General features: G+C 57.3%; 1 protein-coding gene across 3 annotated transcripts; it reads right to left on the bottom strand.

Annotated features, from left to right (window-relative positions):
- Window positions 1-5,489: 5,489 nt before the first annotated feature.
- LOC111155855 (docking protein 2) lies at window positions 5,490-10,254 on the bottom strand. 3 transcript variants are annotated; one of them, XM_022516277.1, is made up of 5 exons: window positions 10,018-10,254; window positions 8,714-8,995; window positions 8,373-8,460; window positions 7,330-7,514; window positions 5,490-6,621 (listed from the first exon to the last, which is right to left on the bottom strand). In XM_022516277.1, the coding sequence occupies exons 1-5, from the start codon at window positions 10,078-10,080 to the stop codon at window positions 6,013-6,015; spliced, it is 1,227 nt and encodes a 408-aa protein (XP_022371985.1). In that variant the 5' UTR covers window positions 10,081-10,254; the 3' UTR covers window positions 5,490-6,012. The 3 variants fall into 3 exon arrangements, with proteins under 3 accessions (XP_022371985.1, XP_022371994.1, XP_022372004.1); XM_022516286.1 differs by having other exon boundaries at window positions 5,500-6,621; window positions 7,330-7,511; XM_022516296.1 differs by lacking the exon at window positions 10,018-10,254 and having other exon boundaries at window positions 5,500-6,621; window positions 7,330-7,500; window positions 8,714-8,879.
- Between the last annotated feature and the right edge of the window lie 5 nt (window positions 10,255-10,259).

Genomic DNA, 10,259 nt, shown 5'->3' with positions numbered 1-10,259 from the left:
AGGCGAGATGGTAGCCAAGGCGCCTTCTGGCTCCAATGTTCTGCTCCCTGAAAGGTCACAGGAGAGGGGTTTCCCAGCTCCCGGGGAACCCCGAGGGCCCTGCTGTGGAGGAGTGGGGCTGAGCCGCCAGATGGGCACAGGAAGAGAGGTGGGCTCCAACAGGGAAAGACCGCCAGCCCGCATTCTAGGCAGAGCCCGGCGCTGTCTGCGCCTTCCGGGCCCTTGCGCCTGGCTGCGGGGTTTCCGGGCTGCAAGGGTGGTGGGGGGCAGCCCCCACCAGCCGGTCCCTCCAAACCCCAGTCGGGGCCCTTCCCCCCTCCCGCCTCCCTTCCCGCAGTCTGCAGTCGGGACCCCGCCTCTCGCCCATCCTCACTTTGCATTTTTAAAGAGGCCTCTGCTGGGAGAGGGGGGACGACCCGAAAGGCGGGGCCTGGGATTCCTGGAGTCAGTTGGGGGAATGCTTCTGGATGGGAAGTCTCGCGGTTCCACAAACCATGCGTAGTTTCCCCCACTGGACTCTGTCTGTAGTCCAGAGGGAGAGGTAGCCAGCTCCCGCAGAGGTCTCTGCGTCCCTTCCGCCCCCTTCTCCTCAGCCTCCTCCTCCCACCAACCATCGGCTGGCTGCGGGGCAGGGGCTCCACAGCTGTGTTTTGATCCTACCAGTGGGCACCGCTCGCCAGCCAGGCCGGACCGCCGGGTGCCCCTTCCCAGCAAGGAGCCTGTGCCTGCCTTGGGGTCCCAGCTGCCAGGCCATGAGTGGGTGCAGAGGCTCAGATGAAGGGGGGAGACCTCCCCTGTGGCTTCTGCTCTCTGGCTCTGCCTCAAGCCAGGGGCCTTCTAGTCCATGAAACAGCCTACTTCTAAGCTCTCCCATTTCAGGGCATAAAAGGGCCAGACAGTGCTGCTCTGCCCAGCTGGGCAGAGTCCCCTCAGGAGAAGCTATATAGTCAGCTCCAAAAGGCTTTGATGTGGCTCTCCTCCCCTCTCCTTGACTATATTTTTCTTTCCTCTCAAAGTCCTAGCTCTCCTTCCCAACCAGGCCCTCCCGCTTCCACAAAGCCCAAGTTCAGCTCCCAAAGGTAGGGGGCTCTGCTTCTCTCTGCTTCTGTTCCTTTGCTTATGAAATGGGGACATCTCACCCTGTCTTGGTTGGAAGTACAGCGAGACTGTGGGTAAGATGGGAGCTCTGGATGGGCCCGGCACTGCCCTAGTGCCCCGTGGTTATTCCCTCCCTTAGTCTTCACAGCAAACCTCTGAGACACATATCACTAGTATCTCCATTTTACAGATGTGCACACAGATGCTTGGAACAGGTACGCAAAGACATGCAGAGAGCAAGTAGCAGAGGCAGATGACCTTGAACCCAGGTCATCAGGCCACAGTTTGTGTGCTTCGCCGACTGCCTCAAACACCCTTGAAGCCGCTTATAAATACGGAAAGGCTGTACAGACTCAAGAACAGTATTGTCATCCCAACTACTCCAGTCTCTTCAGGCACACCTTCATGCCACCCTCCCCTCCCCTGCTCTGTCTAAAAGCAGAAGGCTGCCAGGGTGCAGGGCTTAGAATTACTTAATCCCAGCTCTGGGACTCTGGCTCCACACCAGATCCCCTGGAACCTGGTGCTCCCCCACCCACAGCCCTTCCTGAACTCACCAGCTACCTCTGGCCCAGGCATCCAGGAGCTGGTGTCAAAAAGAGGGCTGTAACATGAGAGAGAGTCCACGAAGAGAGGGGCAAGCCTGGCCAGGGCCAGGAGATGGATGGGGCCTGCTCCTTGCTGGCCGGTCGGCATTGGACTGGCCTGGGAGCTGAGGATGGGAGCAGGGCAGTGATGTGCAGCTGCTCTCCAGGGGAAGCCAGACTGATGCCTAATCAGATCACATGCCCCTGCCCCGAAACCCCCTCCCATCCCTCTACCTCCCTCTGTCACTCACTGACCTCCCCACTTGCTTCCCAGCCCCGCCCTCCCTGAGGTCTCCAGCTGCCCCAGCTGATCTTATAAATGGCCCTTGCAGGAGGTGGGCACCTTGGCTAATTGAATCAGTGCCTAGGAGGCAGGAGGCAGGAGGCTGGTTAGCATCACAGCTGAAAGGTGGTGGCTGCAACAGCTTGAGTGCAGCCATTAGGGAGGAGTCTAAGTGAGCAGAGAGGCCCAGGCAATCTGGACCTCAGTGTATCCCGAGGTGTCAAGGTGGGAACTCACCAGCGAGCCCTGGATGCCCCCACTGGGAGCCCAGAGTAGACTTACAGGGTAGACCACAGGCCAAAACACACACACACAGGTGCACACACACACACCCCCACACACTCATGCTCTTGAAAAAAGAAAATCTGAAGGAGGGCAAGAGTGAGAAGAGAAACAGGAAGAATGATATAGTGTGCTTGTGGGCACACCCGTGCTCTTAGGTGACTCTGTGTACACATCTCTATGCTGGGCACCGCTCGTGGTACCATTCTTCCCTGCCCTGATGTCACCTCTGCATAATGATTAGCCAATAAAAGCAGTTTCTAAGGGTCCCGGTCACAGCAGAGCATCTCGTGGTATCAACAGCAGCCAGGTAGCAGACCTGGAGCCCCAAGGAGCTTTCCAGTAGCACTGCCACTTGCTCTGACGTTGCCCTGTCCCCTCAAGACCAGTCTGTTTCCTCCCCTATGACAGCGGGGCTGGCACAGAAACACTTCAAGGGAGGCTTTCCCCCTGTGTTTCTGTTTGAGATGGATCCCTAAGGCTCACCCAGTCACTAATCCATTCAGTCAACGTCTCCTGCATAGCCCCTCTGCATGTGGGCTCCATGAGGACAGGGGATGGGTCCGTGTTGCTCCCGCAGCTACCCAGCTCTTGGTGAGGCCGGGATGTGGCATGGACTAAGGGGCACTCATCCTAGGCGACACTGCGGCTGTGGCTGGCGCAGGCGTTCTCTGTAGGATGACCCACCCACCTGGTCATGTCTTCTGAGAGGGACACTGATGGCACTGATGAAGTTCTAGAACCTAGGTGAGGTTCAGTGGGCTGAGGTCCGGAGCTGATGACCAAGAAAGAATTCTTGAGACATCTTTGGTGCAAAATGGTGGTTTATTAAAGCACAGGGACAGGACCCATGGGCAGGAAGAGCTGCTGCCCTGGGTTGTGAGGGATGGCAGGTTAAGTACCCTGCGGTTGGGGGAAGGTGAGGGGAAGGAAGGTTTCAACGGAGTTTTCATATGCTAAAGAGGGCCTACAAGGTGCCAGGAGACCACTGTTGTCTTTTAGCAAGCCATTAACATCAAGATAGTTTGGAGATTCCTGTCTTGCAGGATTGTGATCTCTGCAAGTTAACTATTTGTTTCTTATGGCGGTCAGGGGTGCCTGAGGAATGTCACACACATTACCGAGGGGAGCAGGTGGAGAGGGGGTGCAAGGAGCCAGCTTTTGCTTTGTCTTCAGCCAGCCTCCTGCTCCCTCATCAGCACCATCATTGTCCTTAGAAGCTGCCCCAAGGACTTTCATTACCCCTCCCAACTTCCCCAAATGCTCCACTTCCCCTGCCCTCCGCCTGCACACCACCTTTCCCTAGGGCCCCGTCTACCACTTCCCTTTAGAGCAAAGAACAGAAGAACTCAGAAGTCCCTGGATCTCTGCAAAGGGGAAAGCGGGGAGAAGGGGGCAGTTTTCAGCTTAGGGTCCCACACCGCTGGGAAGCAGGGTCCGCAGGGCTCCGGGTGGGATTTGAGCATCGGAAGAGGCAAGCTCGGACATGCCAAGTCTTCAGGTTAGCCTCCATTCTTTTAGCAAAGGCGTAAGTTCCCTCCTTCAGGACCAACCCCCCACACCTGGCCGCAGCTAAGCCCCCAGTGGCCTTTTCCACAGGCGAACACTGCCCCCTGCCGGGACCAGCTGGGACGGCCACCTCAAGTGCTGCCCGAGGAAATCCGAAATGGGGCATTCTTGCTGAGGAGTCCTCAACTCCTGCGGGGCTGGGGAGGGGAATGACTGAAGCCCTTAGAGGCCTTGGCCTCCCTGCCCCCAGTGTATTCTGAGGCTGGGACTGGACGGTGACAACAGGGACAGACCTTGGCACAGACAAAAGGGGCAGGGGCTCTGTCTCTAGCCTGCTCACCCACCTGCCTCAACTTCCCATAACAAGGGGCAAAGACATGGTTTGAGATAAAATGTCCATCATAACACACGGGAGAGGCTCTGTCTCATTTCCCTCCTGAGCTCTGGAACCCTTTTCTGGCTGTATTTAGGACTCTTCTAGCTGGATACAATAAAGCCATCTTAACTTCTACATGTCAAAAACCAAGCTCACCTTCTTCCCCAAACCTGGATCTTTCCAGAAATTCCATTTCTCAGTGTTCCATACCCAATATGACTCCAAGATCTGCAGACCCTATCTCAACATCTTTGGAGTCCATTCTTTTCTGAATTTCTCCTTCCATTGCAGCCTCAAACCATTCCTAACCCCATTCCCATTTTCCATGGGGCTGGTGGGGTTATTGCCCTAATGCACAGGTCTTCTGGGACTCTCTGTTCAAAAGCCTCATCATTCCTCCTTCCCCTCTAATCCCTCCTTCCACAACATGTTTGGAACCTGCCTTCCCAACTAGATGGCTGCATGTCCCCTCCACTCTGAAAGTGGAACTCTTTCCTGAGCACATCCATACCTCCACTCATGCTCACTTTTCTGCACACAATGCTCTCTTCACACATTCCTTTAGTCTTCATCAAATTCCTTCCCACCCTTGGAGATCCACCTTCCTGGTGAAGTCTTTCTGCGTATGTCTTTTGGTGAACAGCTGTCTCCTCTGGCCCCAGGATCCTGACTCCCATCTTGTGGCACTAATGACCCCCTCTTGTATTGGGTACCTGTGTCCTTGTCCTGGCCCCCCTGGGCTGTTGGCATCTTGAGGCCAGGGCACTCTAGAGCCTGAAAATGCTCCATAATATTGGCTGAATTTGCTGGTAGCAGAAGTGTATTGACATGGCATGGTACAGCATTGACATTGACTAAAAGCAGGCTTTGATGAGAGGGGAGGCTGCAGGGCCTAGCGGCTGACCTGTAGGGAAGTAGAACACGGGGAGTCTATAGAGAATGACAAAGCAGGAAGGGTTCTCGGAACCTACATGGTAGACAAAGAAGGCAAGTCTTAGGAAGGCAAGGGACCCATCGGGACCACACAGCTCCATAGTCCCACTTCTAGTGCATAAGGGCCTCAGGAAGTGCCAACTCTTTCCCATCCCCCAAGACAGCTCTTTGAATATATGCCCTGCTTCCCCACTATTTTCCTGGCATTGACCCCAAGCTAGCAAAGGGTTAGAGATGCTTAAACATCTTTTCCAAGGTGCCCTGACTTTCACAGACCTGCTACTCTGAGGACAAATGCTTAGGACCCAGCCTAGGCTCAGAGAAGATTTTGCTGCTGGGACAGGAGGTAACAATGGTGGCCTTCCCCAGGAGGGCTGTGGCTGTCCCATCCTCACCCCACAGCACTGATGCCACACAAAAATATTCCAGAAATGTTTAATGCCACGGAGGAGTCCAAAACCTATGGAAAGCTACAAGCCGTCCTCCCGAGCACCTAGAGCCAGGGCTACCCGCAGCAGGCAGGGGCTTGCACAAGCCAAGGAACCAGGGCGATTTGCTGACATCCTTTTGTCCTCTGCCCTAAATGCCCAAGGTTCCTTTAGGCCAGGGAAAGAGAGGAAGTGGAAAGGGGTAGGCGGAGGGTGCGTCCCTCTTAGGCACCCTTCCTGCACTGGGATGGTGACTCATGCAGCAGGCCCTGGGAGGGACAATTCCTCAGACCAGACCAAGGCAGGCTGAGCCCAGGGTTCCGGAAGGAACAGAAGGAAGTTCCTGGAATGCAGCAACCCGGAGGAGTAACCCGCAGAAACTGGAAGGGAGGCCTGACACCAGCCTCCCCCTCCTCCTCACCGGCCTCTGACCCCACCCCCAGTGGGGACTGGTAGTCTTCAGCACCCACAGGCTTCAGCACCCGTATTTGATAGTCCATGCCTTCTCCTCCCCCATCACTTTGGGCCTTTCTTAAGTATGACGTTGTCATACTCAGTTCCCTGTGGCCAGCCAGCGGCAGAGAGGTCCTGCCCTCTCTGGAGGCCACCGCGGTCCCTGTCAGCTGTGGCCTGCCTCCTCCAGGCCTCTCCCTGGGGCTCCTGTGGGCTGTCATACAGGGACAGGGCAGCCACTCCCTCAGGCTCATCATATATGTGGTCGGGTCTTGGGGGTGGGTGCTCCTCAATGCTGTCATACAGGGGGTCTGCAGGGGCGCGGGGAGGGACCGCCAAGACGCCCCTCAAGCTCTTCCCCAGGTTACGGGCCACTGCATCAAAGGGCACGGCGTATTCCCCCTCCGGGCCCCGCGGCCGGGCAGAGGGCACTGGAGTGGAGGGCGAGGGAGGTGGCAGGGAGTCATGGGGCCGGGAGTAGGGGCTTTCTGGCCGCGGCAGCACTGCAGGGACTGTGGCTGGCTGGGATTGTGGCCCAAGATGCGCGCTGTTCTTCTGGGCAGAAATGGCTTCCTCCAGGGCCGAGAAGATCTCATTGCCTTGCCGGGTTTCGAACTCAAAGTTGCCCTCTCCAGAGATGCAGCGCCGGCCTGCCTCGAAGGAAAAGGTTACCTGGGTGGAGGGAAAAGAGAGATTATTAGCCAGGCCACAGGATGGGGTCGCTTCCCCTAGACCCAGCTCCCAGGCAGAAACCCATCACCTCCAGCTTCCCTCCACAGGAACTGGGGGAGCTTTTCCCCAAGCTGGTTCTCCTCCCTCGGAGTTTTTTCCTTAATTAGCAAAGCCCTCAGGGGCCTGAGTGGCTCAATCATTAAGCCTTCGGCTCAGGTCATTCAGGTCATGACCCCAGGGTCCTGGGATTGAGCCCCGGCATCAGGCTCCCTTCTCTGTGGGAAGCCTACTTCTCCCTCTCCCACTCCCCCTGCTTATGTTTCCTCTCTCGCTGTCTCTCTCTGTGTCAAATAAATAAATAAAATCTTAAAAAAAAAAAAAAAGGCAAAGTCCTCACTCTTACCCTTCCTTCTTCTTCCCATCCATCCAAGTACGGAGCTTGGCATATATATTCAACCTTAATAATGTTAGCCACCCTTGACCCCTCTGACCACTACCTCTTCCTGTGGCCCAGTCCTTCCACGCCCCTCCTCTCTCCCACCCTGCACTCCCCCTCACCCCTGCTGTTTTTCTTCTGCTGGCTTATCTCTCTGTCTTTCCTTCCTCTTCCCGTTCTCCTTGGTGGGCCCCTCTGCACTCTCCCTGAGGATCAATCTCTTCTCTCACAGCTCTTTTCTTTGAACCTGCCCTGTGGCAGCTCCTGCTCACCTTGTCTCGCCCAAAGCGCCTCAGAAACCTGTAGGGCCACTCATACAGCTTGCTGCCCAGCTCATGGCCACCCCACAGCTCCAGGGCTGTCTCCCCAGCCCGGAGGGTGTAGGATCCTCGGAGCCGGCACCTCTCACTGGCTTCTGTGGGTCTCATGGTCACAAGAAACTCCTTGCGGGGGGCTACTGGGGAGGAAAGGGGAGAAGGTGGTTAATGGGAAAGAGCTGGCCTGCCTCAGCTCTGCCTTGCTTTAAATGAGTGTGCCAGAAGTCTCCAGAAAAAGCGTTAGCCATGTGCTCATGACCCCACACCCCGCATCTTGAAGGCTGAGCTGCCCTAGGACAGGTCATACTCCCCAAAATGTCAGATACCTCCACCCCCTACCCTAGTCGGCATCAGGCCCTAGCCACACGCACCCCGACCTCATGCCCACATCCTTCCTGCCCCTGTTGCCAGAGCCACAGCCTCTCCTTCTCCCTCTAATCTCCTGCCTGACCCAGCCACCGCCCCAAGTCCTCCTGTCCCAGCTGCAGGTGCAGCCAACTCTACCCTCCCAGCTCTAGGCCTGCCCATTGCTGATGCCAACCAGCGCCCTCTGGGAGGTGGGGCTCGAATGTCACCCTGTGTCCATCTGCTCCCCCTGACACACCCAACCCAGTGGGCTAGACATCACAAAATGGGACTGCCTTGTCAGCAGAAAGCTCCCTTGCCACAGGACACCTTAAATCCACAGAAACAAAACCATTCTCTTCCCAGACAGTGGAAGACAGAGTCCGAGAGAAGCGCCTTCACTGAATCCCCCTCCCCCACCAGCCGGGCCTTCTCCCGGCTGCAGGGCCCCGGGCAAGAGGGAGTGAGCTCAGGGCGGGCCAGGCTCCCCCACCCCAGGCCTCTCCCGGAAGCGATGCAGAGAGGCTGATAAGGGGGCTGGCCAGGGCTGGCCAGGGCTGGGGACAACCGCAGGGCAGGAAGACTCAGACAGAGCTGCCACAGCCCCACCCCACCATAGCCCTGGGGAGACTGGAGAGGAGACAGGCGCTCACCTGCGGTCGCGCTGCTGTACAGTTCATTCTCCTCCATGCGGGGCCGGCTGCCCTTCCCCGTGGGCCCCAGCAGCTCCTTCCTCTGGCCCTGAGGAAGATGCCAGGCTCTCACTGCTGGCACCCATGCCCAGCCCCACCTCCAGCCCAGGCCTTCCTCCAGAGCACACTCTGCCTGCTGACCCTTTCCGCATTCTGGACTGGGGTCCCCCACCCCCACAAGGAACTGCCCCCAGCATCCTGACCTTGGCTCTTCTAACATCTGCCCACAGCAGGTACCAAGAGCCCCCCCCAAATACACATGCCATGCCCCCTTGCCCTTTCTGCACCCGTGGATGGCTCACAGGGAAAGCCAAGAGGCAGATGGCCTGGATCCAGTCACTGCGCTCTGAGGCGGGGGCTGCTAGCTGATACTGGCGCTCCTTGGTCTCCAGGAAGAAGGCGCTGGTGTCCCGGGGGCTGCTGGCCTCCCCGCCGGCCTCAGCCACACGTAGGCAGTCACTGAGGCGGATCACCCTCCTGGCGGCCTCTCCCCGGCGTGGCTTCTCTGGGCCCTCCTGGAGCTCCAGCCGGGCCAGGGCGCAGTCTGACTCTCCATACAGCACAGCCCCAAACCGGCGCCATTTCTGAATCCAGGTGCGTGGCAGGTTGGGGTACCGAGAGGGAGCCACCCAGAAACGGAGAGATGGTAACCAAAGGGGAGAGGAGGAGGCATGGGAGAGGTCATGGGGCAGCATTCAGGGACAGGGAGAGGGGCAAAGATCACACACAAGTGACCTAAGGGCTCAGAGAGAATAACAGGAACCTTAGCAAGGAGAAATCTTTGGAGATCTGCCCCCCACAACAAAGGAAGAGGCAGTGACAGCAGGTGGAATGCCAAAGGCAGAAGGGCACAGTAGTGAGCCCCTGGAAGCGGGCCCAGCCAAGATCCAAGTCGAAGGGCAAAAATCCTATGAGTCCTTGAAGCCCGGAGGAGGGATGAGAGGGCAGCAGGAGGGCCCTGACCAGAGACCATGGTTCTTGCTCTATGCCAGGACCTACAGAAGGCCCCAGGCCAGGAACTTCAGTCCACCCTCTTGAACCGTCCTGCTTCATCCCTTGACAGGTTGGGTCATGAGAGAGAGACAGAGAAGCCCTGGTGTGAATCAGCTGAGGGAAGGAGGACTTCCTCATTTAAGGAGGCCAAAGAAGGAAAAAGAGGCTGGCCACAGAGACCCCAGCTCAAGCTTGCCACCAGCCAAACTCACCCCACTGGAGCAGGAAAGGGAAAAGGAACCTCCACTCTAACCCCGAATTATCCCCTCCATGGCTGCTTTCCTTCGCTTCCCTTCCCAAGCATCCCTGTGAGAAGTTACTACAGAGCCAAAGAGGCAAGAAATGGAGTCAGAGTCCTCCTTTACTCCCCTCCCCGCTGGCGAACACCACAACCGTCAGGGCAAACAGCACAGTTTGGGACCTGGTTGGGGAAGCAAGCAACTGCTAAGGAGAGACTCCCCCTAAGCTCGAGCTCTGGGTCTAACATGGTGGGTGGCACCGTGCCTACCTTCCCATAAGGGTTTGGAAATGTTCGGGGGCTCCTCCTTCTCCCCAGGAATTGCTAGCAGCCCCCCAGCCCCTCCGCCCTGTCCCAGTGTCGTCTTGCTCTTACCTTTCCGAAAGTCTGCTGCTGTAGAAGATACAGGAAGCCCTGTTTCACGGCTACTTCTTCCATCCTCCCACCATGCCGGCACCCCAGCCCTTCAGCTCGCTCCCTCCACTCCCGCCCTCTTTTTCCCCTCCCTGCTGTGTGTTCCCCCTTCTCTTAAGTTCATTTCCTCTCTGCCTAGAGTTTTTTGCGCTGTTCTCGTCTGCTTGATGACGACAAACCGATAGGCCCTGTGGTTTCTTGCT

This window comes from Enhydra lutris, unplaced genomic scaffold (genome assembly GCF_002288905.1).
Source record: "Enhydra lutris kenyoni isolate GAN:26980312 unplaced genomic scaffold, ASM228890v2 scaffoldscaffold3, whole genome shotgun sequence".
In the NCBI taxonomy this organism is placed as follows: Eukaryota; Metazoa; Chordata; class Mammalia; order Carnivora; family Mustelidae; genus Enhydra; species Enhydra lutris.
The sequence above is the reverse complement of the archived record's forward strand: the minus strand, read 5'-3'. Positions and strand labels throughout refer to the sequence as shown.